Source organism: Arvicanthis niloticus, chromosome 22, assembly GCF_011762505.2.
Source record: "Arvicanthis niloticus isolate mArvNil1 chromosome 22, mArvNil1.pat.X, whole genome shotgun sequence".
Classification (NCBI taxonomy): domain Eukaryota; kingdom Metazoa; phylum Chordata; class Mammalia; order Rodentia; family Muridae; genus Arvicanthis; species Arvicanthis niloticus.
In genome coordinates, this window is record NC_133429.1 from 22569216 (window position 1) to 22591133 (window position 21918).

General features: G+C 42.3%; 1 protein-coding gene across 9 annotated transcripts in view; it reads left to right on the forward strand.

Moving 5' to 3' along the window:
• The window catches only part of Poc1b (POC1 centriolar protein B), a 168450-nt gene that overhangs the window by 44898 nt on the left and 101634 nt on the right, over nt 1-21918 (forward strand). For 7 of the 9 annotated variants that reach the window (XR_013106331.1, XR_013106332.1, XM_076920072.1 and 4 more), the window contains 4 exons: nt 3815-3948; nt 5948-6016; nt 6884-7033; nt 17501-17581. Coding sequence is in view for 7 of the 9 variants with exons in the window: in XM_076920072.1 (XP_076776187.1) it covers nt 3815-3948; nt 5948-6016; nt 6884-7033; nt 17501-17581 (434 nt within the window). In the remaining 2 variants the exon portion in view is untranslated. Of the gene's footprint in view, nt 1-3814; nt 3949-5947; nt 6017-6883; nt 7034-17208; nt 17231-17500; nt 17588-21918 lie in introns of those variants that run through there. The other 2 variants (XM_076920078.1, XM_076920073.1) reach the window with 2 other exon arrangements.

Genomic DNA, 21918 nt, shown 5'->3' on the forward strand with positions numbered 1-21918 from the left:
CAGATTGTTATTTAAAGTGCCAGGTATTGGTTACTTTGCATGTTTTTAAGTCTGTGGTTTTCACATAATATGTTGATGAAATTCTAACCTGTACCCTCTCTATTTCCAGACACAGACATATACGGTACAAAATGTAATAGGATTGCTTTTAAATAGCAGTTTGTAAAGCAATCACTTTGAGGGCCTTAACCGTACCTCTTACTTGAACCTTGAGCTTGTTAAGACAGTTTAAGTGTTCAGCAGAAAGCCCAGTGATCTGAATGAGAGCATCTTTGTCCTGTATCCCAGTTCTTTCTTTTAAACGTTACCGAGAGCAGAGCAGTAGTTCTGTCTTGTTTTGTTTTTAAGTCTTACTGCTTTCGATACAGTGGATTTGGTTCTGTTCTTTCAATAGTACATTAACTTTTGACCTTCGGGAATCCTTTAGATACATTTATATTGTGAAACACCTTTTCCAATGCTCTTTGAAGTTAAGTAATTGGGTTTTCTTAGTACTGAGAATTGAACTGAGAGCCATAACTCTACCACATCTCCAGTCCAAAAAATTACTTCTTAATAGAGTAAAATACGTATGTCTTTAATAATTTTTTTCTGATATGAGTTAAATTCTTTTGTATTTCCTGGATATAGAATTTCATATATTAATTAACATTTTAACTCTTAATAATCTTTTCTAAACAAAGATTCAAGAAGAAAGCAATCTTCATCTGTTTCTCTGTACATTGGCAATTTTAGCGTGTCCTTTTTTTTTTTTCTTTTAATGACTTTTTATTGATTCTTTGTGAGTTTCACATCATGCACCCTAGTCCCACTCATCTCCCCGTCCCTTCATATCCACACTTTGCAGCTTCCTCCCCAAAATAAAACCCAAAAACAACAACAACAGAGCATGGAAAGCATCTCATCATGGAAGCTGTAGTGTGTCACAGTGTGTCTCACAGAATATCCCTCTGTCCACACAGCTTCACTTGCAAATGTTCACTGCAATGAGTCATTGGTCTGCTTTGAGATTTTTTGCTTCTGTGACACTACCAATATCCGTTCCTCATCAGGACTCCCAGTTATCTCATCCTTGCCCCGTGTCATGACGATCCTGCAGCTTTGGAACAGTAGGGCTGGCCCTTTCACAGGTCCCAACCTTTTGAAGATGTGTAAATTTTAAGGTGGGCCAGTTCAGGGCCTAGATCTGTGCCTGAGTGGCTACTGAGCTGGTCAGCCCAACAGCTCTCCCTCATCCACACCACTAAGGCTAGCTCTCCAGCACTGCTCCGGCTAGGCCACCCGATGCTGTCGCTGGCAGGAGGCAGGGTCAGCTCTCCTGCTCTCCTGCGCTTAGGCAGGCTCACCCATACCCACACCTCCAGAGCCAGCTCCACTGTGCTGCCCAGTCAACATTCAGGGCTTACTCTTCCAAGTGCCGCAGCCTGCGAGTGGCAGCTCTCCTGCTTTCACACCCTCGTGGCTGGCTCCTCGTGCCTTCACCATCAGGACCAGCACCACTGTGTTGCCCAGGCGAGGTGTAGGGCCTGCTCTCTCAGTTCTACAGCCAGTGGGAGGGGTGGGGGTGGGGGTAGGGCCAACTCTCCTGGATACTACAGGTGCAAGTGGGGAGGGAAAGGACATGACCCCCACACCCATGGTGTGTGTAGCCTTTCTGTTTTGGTTTGGTTTTGTGCAGAATATGAAGTGGCCATAGGCTTGCTACTCATATTCAGAAACCCAAAATCAGAAATTTCCTGAGAGTTTCACCAGTGAGCTACTTGTCCCCTTTGAAATGTGTCATAAAGCCCCAACACCAAGGAGTAGTTCAGGGCGAGCACCTCTTAGTTGAACTATTGTGGCCCTTCCAAGCAAAGAATTGGCATTGTCGTTCCCTATGAGACCTCAGGCCAGCATATGACCTGACACCTCATTAAGTCTCTAGTCCCCAAAGCAGGCCAGAGGGAGAATGTCTCTTCCATTCAATTGGTTTCTAACTGTACTGTTACAATAACCTCCATCAAGCCAAATTATCTTAGACTCTAATATAGAGTAAAGATAACAGTTTACACGGTTCATTGTGCAATCTTAGACAAACCACCAAAAGTTACAAAAGACAAATGAGAATACCCCCTAAGAGTTCCAAGATAGCACCAAGTTTATATTCTATTGCTGTACAAACTGCAGTGAGATATCCCAAACGCTGCTACTTCTCTGCATAGCTTATCTCCATTTCCCAGAGTTACTAGCACACAAGTAAAGGACTCAGCCACCCCGTCATACTGGCAAATCCCCAAAAGATTTCAAGACTCCATAGTAGCTCAGAAGACAAGGACCATCAGAAGTTAAACTAGTCCAAAAAGAACTCAGAACGCTCAAAGGAGTCTCCAAACAGAGGGGAAAGAAAGGGCAGGGCTCAGGCGCACTGACTGGAAGAGCTTAAGGCTTGGCATTCGGAGCCTGAAGAGGCCAAGCCCTCCTTTCTCCACCTCACCAAACCTAAGCAGAAGGCAGCAAACACAGCCAAAGTGGAGAGATAAGAAAAGTTCCTGGAATAAAAGTGATTTCAGCAGCTGTGTGGAACCACCAGCCTCTCCTCTCCATCCAGGCTTGGCTTGCTTGAATGGCTCATGCCAAAAAGGCATCTCTGATCCTGGTTCAGCTCGATGAAGTTGTAACGAGAGATTTTAGGGTAAAAGTTTTAGCTCTGGCAGCTCCTAAGAGCTCAGCTTGGCCACACATCCCCAGTATGCCAATTAAAGAGAGGAAGAGTGCTAAAAAGCTGAATGAGGTTTATTCAGTGTGACCACACTGGGAAGAGGAATAAATAACGGAAACGGAGTCTGGGGCCATGCCCTCCACCCAACTCGAATTTTTAAAAGGACTTGAGAGCTGACTTGAGGACTGTAAAACAGAGTTACTGTAGGGTGTGTGTGCGGGGGTGGGGGGGGGAGGGTTCACTATGTAAGAGTCTTGCACTACATGAGAATCAGATGTTAATGTCAGCACAAATGGAGAGGAGTAACTGACGTGGAGGCAACTTCCTTCCCTGTGGGGTATGAAAGCTGAAAGAGATGGCAGTGGTTTTCTTGGTTTATATCAGATATATATATTCAAACCACATTGTTGCACATGAAAATAATGTCAATCACTTCTTCCATGTATTCCATGATTTCTGTGTAACAAATGAATTAGTAAATCCGTACACTATTCCTAATAGCTATCATTAGTTCTTCCATTTTAGATAAGAAAATTGGCAGAACCAATTAAGACTTTGGGACGATGTAGTGTGCAAGCGCATACTCATTTACCCATTGTGCTGTACTGCCCCCTACTGGAAGGAACAGGGATGTCCCTCACATATGCCCCCACACTTGCCACTCCTTCATCCAGTTGCTCATTAAATTTAATCTATGGCTAAATTTAAGAGCTTATATGAGCTGATAATCATCATCTATTATTATTTTGGTAACATAGCCCAAACTTTATAGCTGTGTGCCCAGTAAGATTCTCTTTGTGTGACGCATTCGAATTGCCGAATTCTGTCTCATTAACTGGAAGCTTCATGCCATGTGATGTCAGAATACGTAACTTGCTTTGGTGAATCTTACTGACTTTGCTGTTAGGGAAGATGCTACCTCTGACTGAGTCTTGTTGTCATGGTAATGCTGCCAACAAAGAAAAGGACGTGCTTGAACTTGAGATTTACTCTGTGAAAAAAAATTAATGGGGTCATAAAGATGGCCAGTTACGTGAAATTATAGTTATGACGTTAAAGGTCTCGATACAAAGAAGCCATCGTTTTCTGATTTTGTGTTTATTTTCTGTAAATTAGTTCACAGCTGCGGTGTGAACTGTTTGTCCTTCCATCCTTTGGGTAACAGCCTTGTCACTGCCTCTTCTGATGGAACAGTTAAGATTCTGGATCTCGTAGAGGGAAGACTCATATACACACTTCAAGGACATACGGTATCAATCCTGGGATTTCTGTTTCCTAAATGAGACACACTCTAACATTCAGCTCATTCATTATATGCCTTTGTTATCTTTTAGTGGTAATGTACATTTGCTGCTACTCCCGTAGTTTGACTTTTTTTTTTTTTTACTTCTTAAGTTTCTGATCTCTAGAAGCAATTCTTAAAAATATTATGTATTGTAACTCTTCAAGACCAATGACTTTAGCTATCCATTAAGAAAATACTACTGCAGTCTGAGTGCAGACTAAATTGCTTGGACGGAGGTGGATACTTACTTGTTGTTTTTCCCCTCATGCCTATGCTGGTTTTTCCTCTGGTAATTCTTGTACAGAGACTCACCCAGTGTTACCTGTACCGAGGCCATTGCACCCGGCTCATTCCAGTATTATTTCTAGGACACTCATTTGCCTTCCAGATAAGCCATGTTCTGTGTTAGCAAACTTACTAGAAAGAAAGACGATGGTTTGGTTACTTTTTTTTTTTTTTTTTTTTTTTTTTTTTTTGTCTTATTTTTCATTGGCTTAGAACTAAGGGAAAGGAAATTGGTACATTTTAAGTGTATAAACTCTTCTCTTGGGGGCTGGAGAGATGGCTCAGTGGTTAAGAGCACTGACTGCTCTTCCAGAGGTCCTGAGTTCAATTCCCAGCAACCACATGGTGACTCAAAACCATCTGCAATGGGGTCTGATGCCCTCTTCTGGTGTGTCTGAAGATAGCAACGGTGTACTCACATAACTAAACAAATAAATAAGTCTTTAAAAAAAAAAAAAAAACTCTTCTCTTGTGGGTAAATGTTCAAACTTGTAAACTTTTTAGAAAAAAAAAAAAATTCTTTTCTTATGCCTTAGGCGCCACTGGAAAATTTCTTTTAGGGGAGTTCAGCTCTTCTTATCTCAAAATAGAATAGGGTTTATAGTCTTTCTGCCTGTCTGCTCTGCCTGTTCTACCGCAGGGTTAGGGTGAAGCACAACCAGCGCAGTCCCACGCACACACGTAAGTTTAGGAAAAATAAATACGATCACTAACAATGGCCAAAGCTTGAGATATCAAGTAATACCATATAATTAGGAAAAGGATAGAGCAACATGTAGGAAAAACATTTAGCAGCACTTAGAAAAAACACTGCACATAGAGGGAAAGGTGCTTATGAAGCTACAACAAGCTAAGTCTGTAACAGGGTGTCCTGGTTACGTTTGCTGTGATGAGGAACCCTGACAAGCAGCCAGAAAGACACAGGGCTTATTTCCGTTACAGTTCCAGAAGGGGCACAGTCTACCATGCTAGGGAAGTCATGGAGCAGGAGCAGGAGGCCAGCCTAGCGTGAGGCATTGGTTATCTGGAAGCAGGGAGAGAGAGAAAGAGACAGAGAGAGAGAGAAAGAGAGAGACACAGAGAGGGAGAGACAAGAGAGACAGAGAGACAAGAGACAGAGAAAGGAAAGAGAAGAGTGGAGGAGAGAGAACCGGCAGTGGGACCAGGTTATAAAGCTGAAACACATGCATAGTGAGGTAAATCCTCCAGCAAGCCTCCAATCAAGGAGTCCCATGACTTTCCAGAAAGCACTACCAACTGGGGGTGAAGCAGTCAAAGAGAAAAGCCTGTGGGGGCAGTTCACATTCAAAGCATAACACAGGGTCTGCTTGAATAAAGCAAAATGTTTTCTCCAAAACGTTCAGTTAATATTAGTAATTAGTTAAATACAAGCCAGGAAGCTAGAGATGTTTAATAAATTCTTACCAGCTTACACCTGAGCAGGCCTGCTTTTCTTGAAAGGGGAAAAGGGCCATTCTTCATTCTTTTTTTTTTTTTTTTTTTTTGCTTGCTTTCTCACATACCTGGGGTTGGCTCTCCATTAGTCATCAGCCACCATTCCTCGTTAGCGTGTCCACCAGACGCTAGTCACTGCATAGGCAGCAGAGGGGGCACTCAGTCCTGTCGGCCACGAGGAAGCAGTTCTCAATACTTTTCTCTTTACCTCCCTCATGTCTTAGGGGCCTGTCTTCACTGTTTCGTTTTCAAAGGATGGAGAGCTCTTTACTTCAGGCGGTGCAGATGCACAGGTTAGTACACCTTTGATTGGATTGCAAGACCTGACTTATGTAAAGAAGACTTTTGGCCTTACTAGGCTGCTCATTGCTAGCTTGTTTGTATATGTTGGGATGATTACTGATGGGTTTTTTATGTTAACTTAGTGACGGGTTTGTTCTCACATAGTTCTAGTTGAATGGTTTTAAGAACTAGAATAGTTTTAAGAATTCCACAAGTATTTTCTGTTGTTATATTTTATACTAAACACTACATTTAGTTGACACTGAATGCCCAGTTTCAATGTCCTTTTACCTGAGTTAGTGCCCAAGAGTTTGTACATCTTGTTTCCTCAAATATTGAGCCTACTGAGGCAAATCTGTGTTTACATGAGATGACCAAAAGTCATTCATAGCTAGGTTATTAAATAAAATGAATGATCAAGTCAAAAGCATAGTGTGTGGCTTTGGTGAGAAGCAGGGAGAAATATTTGAGTTTATAAAATAGTACCTAATAAGAATTTTTGGGTGTTTGGTTTAGTTTGGGCTTGAGTTTGGGGGGTATTTTGAGTCAGGATCTCACTGTGTATCACTGACTGGCCTGAGAGTCACTGTGCAGACTAGGCTGGCTTCAAACCCACAATGTCCCACCTGCCTCTGCCTCCCGAGTGCATGTCCTGCCCATCTAGCTCAAAATGGGAAATTTAAGTTGGGCATAAAAGCTGTTCAGAACTCTAAATCTCCCTGCCATGCTTGAAATGTTGAAGAGAGTGACAGGCACGTGTGTCTCTACACACACGGCCATTCTGACTGTTCAGGGCAGTTCTGGATTTTGGTTTTTTAAAAGTCAGTTCTGTTGTTTGTATATGCAAGTCAGTAACTTCGACACTCTTGACTCTGCAGGTCTTGATATGGAGGACCAACTTCACTCAATTGCACTATAAAGATCCTAAAAGAAACCTCAAAAGACTGCATTTTGAGGCCTCCCCACACCTTCTTGACATCTACCCACGATCACCACATTCCCATGAAGACAAAAAGGAGACTATTGAAGTATGTTGTGTGTATGAATCCTACATTTGTATGGTCCTTGTGGGGCTGTTAGTGAGCCCCGTGCCTAAAATCACACTGATGTATATAGAACCCGGCCCCGCACCCAAATGGCAACACTTAGAGACAGTCTGTTATTTCCACCTATAAAATAAAGCTATAGGTGTACAGTAGTGTGTACTGATGTGAATATCAATTAGATCCACTTCTGCATGGCTTGGAGATAGAGCTAGACGTTATGCTGGCAGTAATAGAAATGAGAAAGTAAATCCGAGGCTGCAGAGTGAGTTTTCTTTGCTAGCTGCTCACTTTGGGGAGACTGTTTCATGACCCCATGAGACTGGAACTGAAAGGAAAATGTTGTTATAACAACAATTGAAACAGGCTTTCTGAGACCTTTTGTAGCCAAACAAGCCATGTATACAGTTACCTTTACAGGCCGGCAAGACTGCTCACTGGGTAAAGGCACTTGCCACACTAAGCCTGACGTGTTCGAAGTTCAGTCCCTGGATTCCACATGGTGGAGAGAGAGAACTTACTGCCACACAGTGTCCTCTGACCTAAATATACTCATGCACATGCACACATATGCGCGCTCACACGCACACGCATGCACACACATGTGCCTAAATGAATAATGTTTTAATAGTTTATCTTTCTGGGAATGGTTTGTTGGAGTCTCATTAATATAGTTCACTGGCCTTGAATTCAACAACAGTCCACCTGCCTCAGTTTCCCAAGTACGAGGATTACACACACACACACACACACACACACACACACACGAGCCATCATTGGAGTCCTTTTATAATTATCCATCAAATGAAAGGCCTTTGTTGATGAATTTCCTTATTTCTGTCTTGTTTTCTTCCTTCAAAGAAAAATTCATTTTGCTTAGTCCTTAGCTCATGTTACACTGTTATTCTAACTCGCATGATTCTTTTTAAGTCGGCTTCTGTTCCAAGGGCTAATATAAATCGCTATTTTCCTGCTTATTTGAATCTGATTTTTTGTCATTGCAGAGCTTTGATTTTAGAGTATATATTTTGCTTTCTTCTCTCTCCCCCTCCCCCCATTATTTATTCATTTTACATCGCAATCATTCTGTTGTCTCATTTTGTTTGATTTGTGATGAGGTCTCATGTACTTAGGCTGGTCTTGAACTCACTGTGTTTCGGAGGATGACCTTGAACTCTTAATCTGCCTGCCACTGCTTGCCAAGAGCTCAGATAACAGGCTTCTGCCACCAGCGCACTGCAGGGCACCTAGTCCACATCACTCCCAGTCTACCCCACCTCCCCACCTCCGCCACTTCCTTGGCTTTGATTTCATTACTCTCAGTCTTTCTCGGGCCTTTCTCCTCCTCTCGCTTGAAACATAACATGCCTTATGCTCTGAGTGTTCTGCCTTCTTTGCTAGTTTTGAAGAAGGGCTCTCAGTACTAATTCAAACTGACCTCAAACTCCTGTGCCCAAGTGCCGGGTCTTACGTGGGTTCACCGCCACACCTAGGAGAGTGTTTCTTAAATGTTGTGTCTAATTCAGCTATATTTGAGGACCTCTACTATTGTTTCTTGTTAGTAGCATTGATTTCAATTTTTTTTTTTTGTAATTTTTATCCTTTTAGATAATCATTGGAGTATTAAACCAGTATGCTTCACTAAATGTTCATACTTACCAGGCCATCACTTTGTGAGTGCGTCCGTGAGTGCGTGCATGCATGTGTGCCTGTGTTTGATGCTGGGGACCCAGCCCCAGGCCTCCCGCCTGCTACAGTGACCCGCTGTACAGCTTCATTGATAGCTCTCATCTAGTCTTTCGTTCTTTGAACAAAAGAATATAATTTTTAAAAATTATTATTATTTCATATGTATGGGTGTTTTGCCTGCATGCATGTCTGTGTACCACGCAGTGCCCTTAGAAGCCAGAAGAGGTTGTCCCATCCCTTGTGACTAGAGTTACAAATGGTTGTGAGCCAGAATGTGGGCACTGGGAATCAAACCCAGGTCCTCTGGAAGAGCAACCAGTGCTCTTAACCACTGAGCCATGTCTCCAGCCCAAGAAAAAAGTTTTTTCCTCAGTTGTTATGATTGTTAAGAATATTTGTTGACCTTTTATGATTATGTTTTCATGCAAAGTAAATAGATATTTTTATATTATATATATAATATATAATTTTTTTCTTGACTGTCCTTTTCTTGTGTTACCAAAGTAGTTTGTTGATTTTTACTTTAGCATTTCTATGACTAAGCTGGGGTTGATCAGTGTGAAGAACACCCCCTGCTCCCGGCCTGTCATCTACCTGATTCCCAGTTGAGTGGTATTTTACTGGCATGGTGCTGTCCAGCCCAGAGACTCAAGCCATTTCCTCTGTGATTTACTATCAGCTGTGGTCCATTTTAGAGAGCTAGACTTTAAAATGTCAACAAGTTGACTGAATAGCTTGCTCTGACTCTTTAGCTGAGAGCCCTGAAACCAGCTCCTTTGTGTGGTTGGGTCAGGATGACCCAGGCTGCGCAAAGACACTCTCGGCTGTTCTTTTCCCATGTGCACTTACATTTCTATTAAAAGCTGCCTTTTCGTCATGGAACTAGAGGGCAGTTGTGCTGCATGTAATTCAGAGAATGCGCCTGAACCTTCTGTGTGGCCCTGAGGAAGTTGACTTTGGGTGTCTAGTTTAAATCACCTGTAGGCACGCATAGCTGTTTGAATTAACTGTCTAGTATGACTGACTTTGGAAAATACTTCCAGATGCCGAGCCAGAGAAGTAAAAGGATTCTGCATATAAACTCCCAATCATGTCATTTAAAAAATAAGAATACAATAAAGCAAAATACAATGTTTTTTTGTACAAAGCATATTTTAGCATTATAAGAAAAATCAATGGATATCAAGTTATTTTTAAAGTCTTCACATTAATGAATATAGATCCCTTGAAAAAAGAAAAAAAAACTCCTTCATTTAAAACTAAAACTGTCACATAGATGTGATATAGATTAGGAGAGAAATACTGTGCTCACTTATGATAAATTATGCTTTAAAATAATTTTTTTCAAAGCTTTAGGAAGGTACACTTCATTACTTCAGAAATGCTTTAAAACTGAAAACATTCTGTGTTCAGAATTTTTAAAAAGTATAACATTATTTCTTTTTAACAAATAGGATTGAAGTAATTTCTTTGTGCAGTAGCTGTGAATGTTTGATTTTTTGAGTTTAGAGCAGTATAGACTCCCTATGACTTATATCTTACTATGTTTTCTTAACCTTCTGCATGAAATTGTTTGCCCTTTGCAAAGCCCACTGGCTTGCTAGCCTCAACTGTTTTATTTGCATGAAGTTACAAAACCCATTAGAGTCTCAGATCTCTGCTACTGCCAACCAGATGTATAAATTACTAATCCTTACATGAATAGAGGGATGGCAGCCAGATTGTTCTGAGAATCCACCATAGGAAGCCACGAGAAAAAGACATGAAGCATAGAAGCCTTGCTATGTGAACACTCTTCCTGTGTCCACCCCCTGATCTACCGACAGGCGTGTTGCTGAAGCTCCATCCTCATTACAGTTAAGGGAGAGAACACCGTCTTTCCATGTTGTTGGGAAGGCCAAGTTTTTACATGGGTGTCTTCCCCTGGCCTGTTTGCATTAATAGTAGTGGTTTATGTCAGCTTCTTCAGCCTGCCACAAGGGAGAATTGCTTTGTACTGCTCCAGGAAAAGAATGCTTTCCCTTCAAAGGGTATTCATATTACATTTGAATGGCGCTGTCATTTGTAATCCAGTCCACTTCTCTTTTGCATATTTGGAGGGTGTGGTGATTTGAATATGCTTGGCCCAGAGAGTGGCAGTATTTAGTGGTGTTGCCTTGTTGGTAGATGTGGCCTTGTTAGAGGATGAGTGTCACTGTGGGGGTGGCCTTTGAGACCCTCCTCCTAGATGCCTGTGAACCAGTCTTCTGTTTGCCTTTGGAACAATATGTTGCTCTCCTCCAGCATGCCTGCCTGGATGCTGCCATGTTCCTGCCATGATGATAATGAACTGAACCTCTGAACCTGTAAGCCAGCCCCAGTTAAGTGTTGTCCTTTATAATAGTTGCTTTGATCATGTCTCTTTAGAGCAACGGAAACCCTAACTAAGACAGAAATTGGTGCCAGGGACTGCAGTGTTGCTGTAATAGGCCTGACCATGTTTTTATTGGGAGGAATGTGGATTCGGGGACTTTGGATTTGGAAAGTGGTGGAATGCTTTAAGTGAAGCTTAATCGGCCATTCTAGGAGGAATATGGACAACATTGGTGCTGAGGGCACCAATGAACTGTGGAGACCTTGCTCAAGAGGCTTCAAAGGAGAGGAATGTTAGTATGCGGCCTAGAGACTGTGCTTGGGATATTTTGGTGAAGAACATGGCTGTTCTTTGCCCCCGTCTGAAGAGTCCCTCTAAAGCTAACGTGAAGATTCGGATTAATTGCATTGACAAAGGAAGTCTCAAAAAAAAAAAAAAAAAGCCTAGTTTAGACTTTATCCTGTGGTTCAGTCTTATGAGGAGTGTTTTGATCAAGCAGAGCAAGTTTAGAAAGGAAAAGTACAAAATGTATATTTCAAGTAATAAAAGGGCCCCAGAATGGAGCTACATCCTGCTTTGAGGAGATAAGCAGATTAAGGGAGTGGTGGCTTTGGGGCAAGAACCCACCCAGCTAAGCTTGTTGTTTATGTGGTTATTGTTTCCTGTTGGACTTTAGTCTGGAGTGAACTACAATCCAGAAATGGAAGATTTTCATCCGTATCTGGAGGAATTGTGGCCATGAAAAGCTTAGTTCCAGGCCTGATGGTAAACACATTTAATCCCAGGTGACAGTGGCAAGCAGCTCTCTGAGTTCAAGGCCAGCCTGATACAGAGCAAGTTCCAAGTAGAAAAAGCTTAGGTCCTGGTCACCTTTAATCCTAGAACTCAGGAGACAGAGGCATGCAGATCAGTTTCCAGAGCAAGTGCCTGGACAGATAAGCTTAGACAATGAAGGATGTAATAGAACAAGGAGGCTGTGTCCAGCTCCAGCAAGCAGAAGAACTCTGCAGCTTCAGTTATGTGGCTCTGGCTTCAGAGTCGAGACTAGAAGGGACGACTGGGACAATTGATGCTGGTTAGCTGGAGCTAAGAAATTAGCAGTGAGTAAGAAGAAACCAGCATCACTGAGATGAAATATTCTGGGAAATGTGTTCTGAAAGCACAAAGAAGCTATGTTCCAGAGATAGCTAAGGTTGTACCTCGTGCTGCAGCTGGACTTGATAATGTGTTAAGAACCACCCAGGTGGTACTGGTTTTGAAGGTATGAAGGGGTCATGAAGACCAGCTGAAGCTTGGCACTGTGACGGGCTATGGAAGGCCATTGGTAAAGGTGCAGCCTCAGTTTCAGTTGACAGCACAGGAATGAAGGGGTCATGCAGAGGAGTTGAGGCTTGGCACCATGAAGGGAGCCTAAGAGAGGTTATTGGTGAAGCCTAGTTGCAGTGGAAGACCACAGTATATTGGAGATGCCGGTATCATGGGATGACCACCAAGAACAGCAGTGGAGTGGAGTCAACCAGAGCCTAGAGTGCTGCAGAGGGCAGAGCTGAAAAAGTGACCCAAGCCCATTGGAGGGACCCAGAAGATCATGTGTGGATCCCAGACATTGGAACAAGAAGCTGTAAAGTTGATATTGTTGCCTTGGATATTTGAAAATACTAGAGATGTCAGAGCTGTAGAATACTCGCCAAGGAAAGCTGCTCACAGGGAGTAGAAATAACCCAAGAAGTTTGTCGCAGTCATCAAAGCTGGAAGGAGTTGAAGGTCTGAAGACTGCTTTGACATAAGACATGGAGATGCAGAGATGGAGTTTGTCCGGTTAGCTTTTGGTCTTGCTTTTGTCCAGTATTTCCTCGCTATCATGTTTTGGAATGATAATGTATGTCCTGTGATGCTGGAGGTATGTGACCAGCTTTTTATTTTTACTTTATATGTCATTACAGTTAAGTGATTGAATAACTATCAGAACAGACAGACTTGGACCTTTGGAGTTTTTGTTTTGTTTTGTTGGTTTTTCGAGACAGGGTTTCTCTGTATAGCCCTGGCTGTCCTGGAACTCACTCTGTAGACCAGGCTGGCCTCAGAACTCAGAAATCCGCCTGCCTCTGCCTCCCAAGTGCTGGGATTAAAGGTGTGCACCACCACTGCCCGGCGGACCTTTGGAGTTTTAACATTGTTAAGACTGCTATAAACTATGGGACTTTGGAAGTTAGACGAAATGTATTTTGCATTATGCTATAGATAGGTATGGCCCCCATAGACTCAAGTGTTTGAACAGTTGTATGGAGGCCAGGGAGTGGAATATGGTGGTTTGAAAATTCGTGGCCCAGAGAGTTATACTATTTGGAGGTGTGGCCTTGTTGGAGGAAGTGTGTCACTGTGGAAGGTGGCCTTTGAGACCCTCCTAGCTGCCTGTGAGCCACTCTTCTCCTGATTGCTTTTTGAACAAAATGTAGCACTCTGAGTTCCTCCAGCGTCATGTCTGCTTGGATGCTGCCATGCTTCCTGCCATGATAATTAATACACCGAACCTCATAACCAGTAAGCCAGCCCCAGTTAAATGTTGTCCTTTATAAGAGTTGCCTTGGTCATGATATCTCTTTACAGCAATGGAAACCCTAACTAAGACAGTGGGAAAACCAGAACACCTCCTAAGGGATCATAATAGATCCTTGTGAGACAAGGGGATCAGATAGTTATTCTAGACTTACAGAATATTAGCAGGGATAGCAGTTAAGTCAAAATCACTAATGAAATAATTATATTGATTGTTTTCAACTTCAGAATGGCCATTTGAATAGCAACATCATCTATAAATTACGTATGAAATCTATATTACTTAACAGGACAGAACAATCCTGTTATATACCTTAATATTTTATGATAGCCTGACCATGATTCATTGGTAAAAATTCTGTCATAATGAATAGAAATCTTCAAATCTTAGATCATGATTTTACCTTAATCTGCTAATAAGGTTAAAAACATTACCGTTGAGGATGAAAATATAATTGGCTGTCTATCAATTCTATATTTTAATTCTAGCTGAACTACATGCTTGCATTGTTTTGAGGTGCTTACACGACACTAATCATAGTAATAAGAATACCTAAGCCCATACAGTATTTTTCCATGACTTTACATCAGTTATTTGATAGTGCTATAAACATTGAAAATCAGTAATGTTTTTATCCACATGAGAATTCAGGTGAGTAGATGCTGGAGCTAGTAGCTGGCAGTGCCCGAGCCACAGCCCTGGCACCCTGGTCCATTGTGCAGCTCTGCCCATCTATTGCAGTGCTTCTGTGTCATAAGAGTTCACATCTGGCCCTGTCAGCAGACACTGACATCTCTCTGTGCTGGAGGTCCTAGCTTTAAGGGCTCCTTCCCTGCCCTTCAAGAATGTAGTCTAGGGAAGCATTGCAGACTGTGTGAATTAGTTCTTGAGCTCCTCCATGATGTAGACCCTTAGGTCAGGGTGTGGGCAGGGGGACCTTCACGATTCTATACAGCCTTCTTTTCATTCATAACTCTCCATGGCCCTCCTGCTCAGGTAATGGGAGCCCAGCTCAATTCATTCCATTTCAAGGCCACTTGCATGACATGCAGCAGTTGTTCTTCAATGTAGTGAAACACTGTTAGTTACATAAATTCCAAACTTGCAGAAAGTCAACAATTTCCTACAGAAGGGCCTTTTCTTTCCTCGTTTAGGACTTAAACTTTCTGAGCAGTTTCTGTTTCAGGAGCAAAGCTAAATTGGTGACTTCTTTATACCTACACTAGGTGGCAGTAGAGAAAAGACTGCCGTGTCTCTCTGGCCCCCTCCCTAAGACTAAAAAATAAAAAGCATGAGGTCAGCTCAGGTGTCTCCTCTTCACAGTGTTCGATTTCGGCTGGAAATGGCTGGAAGGAAGAAGTGTTGGCTAACCAAGCCAGCTGTTCTCCATCCTTCTCGTACACAAATCTACCCTCCTTTACTGTACCTTACAGCCAGGCACCTCCACTGTCACACAGTGGGCTGAATAAATATAAGATGTATTTCTAAAACGACAGCTAGGAGACTGAGCATGGTGGCCCATGTGCCTGTAATCCCACTTTGACACTTGAGAGTCACAGAAAAGGGGACCACAATTGAGGCCAGCTTGTGGTGCATAGCCATTGCAAGATCAGTCCCCAAACACAAAACCGGGCCAGCAAGCTACCTCAGCCCGTGAAGGCATCTGCAGCCCAGCCTGCCAACCTGAGTCCTCTCCCCGGGATCCACATGGTGGAAGGAAAGATCCAAATCTCACAGATTGTCCTTCAACCTCCACACATGTACCATGGTGCAATCCCATGGGTAAGTGTGCATGTACTCACACATACAAATATTTAAATCTAATGATAACTACAGTGGTGCCCCTCAAGCCTGAATGCTTTAAATCCATCAGTCAATCTGCTCTTCTTGCTTGGGACTCACTTGGCCCACAATTAGAGCAGTGTCCAGTGTCTCTCCCAAACAGGTCTCTCTAAAGCACTGTAGACTCCAGCCTCTTGGTTTCCCCGAATTTCTTTTGTAATTTGGCCTTTGTCAACTCCAGTCTGCTTCGGTCTTTTTTCCTGTTCCCGTGCATTTGCTTATCTGCACCATGGCTGTGCTCCGCCTGTGTGGGGGTGGGCTCTTTATCTCACGCTGGCTCTCTGACTTGTTTTCTGGAGTGTATATTTATTTTCGTGTTGAGAAGCTGTGTTAAGCTGTGTTTCCTTTCTAAGTCCTTTGCCACTGAGCAATCTGCTAGAGTTCTCTTCTGGCCCTGAGTGTACCTAGTGTTGTTCCATGGGTTCTGCCGTCTGGGTTCTCTTTGGCTCTCTCCTTTGAACTGAGGATGATTGCATTTTATTTGGTTTGCCCTGAGGCCTTTGAATTTAGAAATAACTTCCCTCAGAGGTGGTCATCGATCCAGGAAATCATTCCCTTTTCTCTGTAATTTTACTGCACGTGTGTTTTCAAGTCTATAATTAAATACTGCTTAGCTTTGAATGGTCAAAAAGTCTTGGGTAAATGGGTTGTATTGAGTATGTTTTTATATGGTTTATATGATTTTATATTTCATATAAAAACCTTGAGATGCGGATATAACGTGAACTGACACATTTATATAGTTTACAGAGCCGTGTTGTGTCTCAGTGACGTTACCTCACAGGCAGTCTCCACAGTGTAGTTTACCGTTGGTTACAAAGTGCCACACGCACTGCGACGGTCCAGAGCACTCAGGTGTTTGCAGTGTCTCTCTTTCCATTTTCACTTTCCCGTGGACGGTGCTGCCGAGCACCTCCATAGCAATGTTTGAAGGCAAACTCATTAACTGTTAAGGTTTCACTTCTGTAGATTTGTTTCATGGGATTTCTGGTGTCTACATTCCCGTGTAAGCTTGTGTACAGATTTTAGATATTCGCCCCTTCCTATATCCTTTGTCATAATGATCCTCACAGTGACACAGCTCTCCCACAGCAGCTGTGATCGCAGGCGTTTCCCCTTGCTTGCAGCTTTTGCTACAAGCTTTTTCAGATGCTGTTCTCCACCTCTGGGTAGAATAATGACCTTAGTTATTTGTTCTTGCTGGTTTTACTGTTTGATCATCATGTTTGGGTTCCACTTATCTCCTGGTGACCCTTCTTAGCTAGGATCTGCATACCTAGCCAGTTTTTAAAATGGTCCATCATCCTTGTCTATAGATGGATGCCACTGAAACTTACTATGTTTGTTTCCCACCTACACCTCATCCTGCCTCCAAACCATCTACCGTACAACTTTCTGTTTACTTGAAACTTTCATGTCAATGAGATCCTAGTCTTTCCCATGAATCCCTGGTGGATTTTCTTCAGTTTTATAGTATTACACATCTTCTTTTAATACGGTCTGTATTTTAATTTCATGTTGAAATCCACTTGGGTTTGTGTGTTGAGTGGACCTAGCAGTGCCCACTGGTTCTCTTAGTGTGACTAAGGACTCAGGAGTAGATTCTCTTTAGTTCTCCATTGTTAATCACTGTGTTTTTTAATGAAAGTTTATTATTTCCTCTCTGCTTCTTACATCTTAACATTTTATTTCTTTTTCTTGTTTTAATGTACTGGCTAGGATATTTTCTGCATCTCTTGAGGTGGGTCTTTCTATTTTAATATTCCTCTGTAGATGAATTACATTCCTTTTAAACTGTAAAAATGGCATTTCTTGCTTTAAGTTCAACATTGTCAATATCGTGTACATTGGCAGATTTAGTGAATTCATATTTTGCCAGTATTTGTGCACTTATCAATGAGCATATGCTTTATTTTTAGAATATATTATAAATACTTTGTTTTTCTTACAAGTAGCATTGGTTCCTTTTGATAGAAGATGTCACATTAACTTATTTTATGTGTGCACACAGATTAATCCAAAACTTGAGGTAATGGATTTGCAGAGTTCTTCTCCCCCCGTTGTGGATGTCCTTTCTTTTGATTCAGCCACAGTAAGTTATTTTTCTTTAACTTATGCAATATGAAACCACTTATTACAGCCTATTTCCTTACAAAGTGTAAGAATCAGGGATAAAAACGTGAGCTCGGTCACCTAACATTTCAGCACAGCAAGGTTGTATACAATTTCTGAGTTTCCAAAAAACCACCAGGGGGCGCAGCAACATTTCCAGAATAGTTTTTACCTTTGAAGACCTTAAACTCAGTCGAATTCACCCTCCCTGCCCCCTGCTCACTGAACCCTGTCCCCTGCCTCTTCCCTTCCACTCTCTGTCCCTGCCCTATATCCCCCATCCCTGCTCCCTGCCTCCTGCTCCCTGCTCTCTTCTCCCTGCTTCCTGCCCCCCTGCTCCCTGGCCTGGGGTACTACACTGCTGTCACAGAACAGACTCAGCTTCATTGCTCTAAGAATGGCAGTTCTTCTGCTTTGTTTTGTTAATCTCTTGATGGATTATCCAGAAAGAAAGTATCCCTAATACTTACAATTTTGTTTATAAAAATCATCTGTATATTTTACATTTTGAGCATCTGAAAGCTTCAGAAACATCTTGAGCCTGTTACCTTCTGAGTGTGCCCTCTGTTACCTTCTGAGTGTGCCCTCTCTCTACACAAGTCACAGTAACCCTGCTGATCAGCACAAGCCCTGCTCTGAGAACAGGAAGGACAGTGTTGCCTTTGACAACACTGCACTAAGCTGTCCATTTAGTTCAGTATTGTGGGTAAAATTTTAAAGAAACACAACCTGACATATAGACTCGAATAGATGCCAAGAAGAGAATCTAGTGCAAAGGAGTTCTGCCTGCACCCAGGACGTGCTCCAGTTCTCCAGGTATGACGTGTCCTCTCAGCGTTAGTGCTCAGCGGAGAACGCTCCTCTCTAAGAAGATGCAATAACAAGAGCCTCGTGGTAGCAGGCAGGCGCTTGTTATGAAGGGGAAGGCAGGAGTCTGTGGTGGTGCTGGTCTGTGTATTTACCAGGCTCACCTATAAAACCCAGCAGCATTTCTGCATGAATGAGTGACTTGTCCAATTAAATTTAACTGAACGTTAACTGGCTACCTAAAACTTGGCACAGTGCTCTCCCTATAGTTAGTCTTCAATGAATTTGACACATCCCGTGCTGCTGACCTTCTGTATTCCACTGAGCTGACTTTGTATCCTGTAGCTTGGGATGTAGCCAGCAGGCTAAACTTTAGTGTTCCTGACCTAGAAACTATCTCAGAGTTTTTGTTCTACTTTTTGAGACACACTCTCCCTGCCAGTACCCTTTTAAAGCTTTGCAAAGACTCCTGACTTGGGACTGGAGAGATGGCTCATCAGTTAAGAGCACTGACTTCTCTTCCAAGGGTACTGGAACCACATGGTGGCTTAAAACCATCTGTAATGGGATTGCTGTCCTCTTCTGGCGTGTTTGAAGAGAGCGACAGTATACTCACATTTAAAAGAAAGGAAAAAAAAAGACTCATGACTTGAAGACTGTAAGCATTCTCAAGAGTTTGCTGTGAAGGTGGGCCTGTCACCAGCTAGGGCAAAAGGGTATTTATCCCTTGAAGATGACCCAAAGGAAGCAGAATCAGCTATCAGCTAGTTTATTTAGTGGTATTCGTGGGACTTTGATAAAGGAGTGCCATGCACAGAAGGGAGAGCTACATAGACAGTCATCCACCAGAGGGGAGCACTAGCCTGAGCAATGTGACACTGCCTGTTTGTGACAAAGCCAGTTGAACGTCGGTAACTTCACTTTACAAGAAAGAGTCCAAGGAATTGACTTTAAAAGTAGAGATGCCAAACACCATGGCACATTCCAATTTAGAATTCAGGAGTTGGGGGCAGGAGGGTTTTGAGTTTGAGGCTACTATGTATTATATAGTAAGACTGCAAAAGACAAAGGGCTGGGAATGTGTGTCTATAGCAATTTCCCTAGCACACAGAAGCTACACCAAAGTGAGTCTTAGCTATTCTCTAGTGTCTCACTATAGAGAAGAAATTAAGGCATGCAGTGTAATAGTTGAGATCTTTGTGGCTTGCACTTCTGTGTCTAATGCCTGTCATAAGTTTTGATATAATATTTGGGTATCAAAATCAGTTGTTACCAATCTGTACTTTTAAAGCTTGGTTGTACCCACCCACTAATGTTTCTCTGCAAGAGGTTAGTATTGGCTATCATATAGACATGGTTTTAGAATGTTTATCTTTTCAGATACCTTAATCTTTATGTTGATTATATCAAGTCACTTATATAGGGATTTTTTTTGGGGGGGGGGTAGCTTTTTAAAGAGTCTTTCCTTTAGGATTCTGGTTTGAGTCTTAATATTTTCATAGAAATAGACCATGGTTCTGCCATCAGATTTTGAATCAGAGATGGCGGCTAGGGTGTAGCTCAGCAATTGGAGTTTGGCTACCATGCTTGAAACTCTGAGTTCCATTGCTAACATGGGGCAATATTATACATAGGCATTTAGCATTTACCGTCTACAATGTGGCCACACACGTAGGGTAGTTCCAGATTCTCTTTGCCACTCTCCTCAAATAGGAATAAAACTGAAGAAGTTCATTGGAACTAAAAAGATAGCACTGTCTGTAAAGTGCATGCCATGTAGGCAGGAGGATCTCAGTTCTCAAAACCTGTGTATAAAGCTGGGTGTGGTGGTGAGAGACAGTAATCCTAGAGCTGAGGAGAGCCTAGACATGAGGGTCCTTGGGGATCACTGACCAGACCGTCTAGCCTGGTTAGCAAGTTCCAGGCCAGTTAGAGACCTAATCTCAAAGACAAAGTAGATAGCTTCAGAGAATGACTCCTAAACTTGACCTCTAATTTCCACAGTTACGTATATATGCCACCTACAAGCATGCATGCCTACACACACACACATACACACACACACACACACACACACACACACAGGCACGTGAGCAGGCGCAGACAAAGAAACCTGTTACCTTCAGGTAAATTATAGTCTTAAGGATTATTGTCAGGTTTGATTTTTTGTTACTGTTGTTGTTTGCTTTTGTTTTGTTTTGTTTTTTGTTTGTTTGTTTGTTTGTTTGTTTTTGAGACAAGGCTTTTGTGTATAGCTCCAGGCTGTCCTGGAACTCTTTCCATAGACAAGGCTGGCCTCTAACTCAGAGATCCCTCTTCCTCTGCCTCACAAATGCTGGGATTAATGGTGTGAACCACCACCCACAACTTAGCCTTACATTTTAATGTATTAGTTTTATTATTTGTCCTACAAGTGGATGAACAAACTGAAGTGAGCACTCTCATGGTTGTTCTTTGGATTGCCAAAACACTGGATTCTTTTCTAAGAGTGGAGACGGTATCTTTATCTCTATCCTGACCCCAACACATGGCATAAATATAATTATGCCTTTCTTTAAAGTTAGAGACAGTGTTTCAGATCAAATTAATTGTTCATAATACACTGAGAAGGTAAAGTTACATTATAGAAAAAAAATAATCCCAGAATGTGCCATTAAGCTTTAATGTGCTTTAAGCCATTAGCCAAAATAAAGACAAGCCACCCTAGATGCATGGCATGGCCATGGCTCTCCCTTGAGGTGGCTCAGCAGCGCCCACCCTGGGCAGGTGAAAGTAAAACAATAATGTAGTGAACAAATGTCAACTTGAGAGTTCTCATGTCAAGTAAGGAGAATTGTCAAGGAAGTGTTGGTGAGGGTGGCTTTCCTAACGAGTATCAGTCACCTGGGGAAGACAGTAGAAGACTTTTCCAAGAGAAATCTGCCCTTAGCCTGAGCAGAGATGGGTAGGGTTTGTTATTGTTGTTTGTTTTTAAACTGGAATATTTCAGGTAAGAAAGCAAGGCTTAGTATATTTCTTTATAATTTTTGAAAATGTGCACCATGATAATAAAATGTACAGCAATCTACTTCTGATCTCTCTCCTTCCTGCACCCTGTCTCCCCATCCCCCACGCCCATGCCCACATACTGTCCCTGCTTTGTTCCTCCCTCCCTGAGCTGGCTTTGGAGTTGTGGGTGACCTAATAAAACTTGTGACTGTCTTGCCTTAGCTTCTTCCCCCGACAGGTAGCACATAGGGTTTTTGACATTGCCTTACCAACAGGTGGCAGATGTGACCTGATCCCGGAAGGATGCCCGCTCATATACATACTTGTCCCTCCATCAATGTTTCTTGAGGAACTGCTCTGTGTTATTCCCCATTTTCAGCTTTAAAGAAATGAAAAGGAAGCAGTAAATTAAAACCTGTCCAGAAAAGCTGCATTTTACATCCACTTAGAGAAGCAGGCAAGTCTCAGATTAAAAATATAGACTTTTTAGGATAGTGGATCAAAAAGCTACAAAAGTGAAGA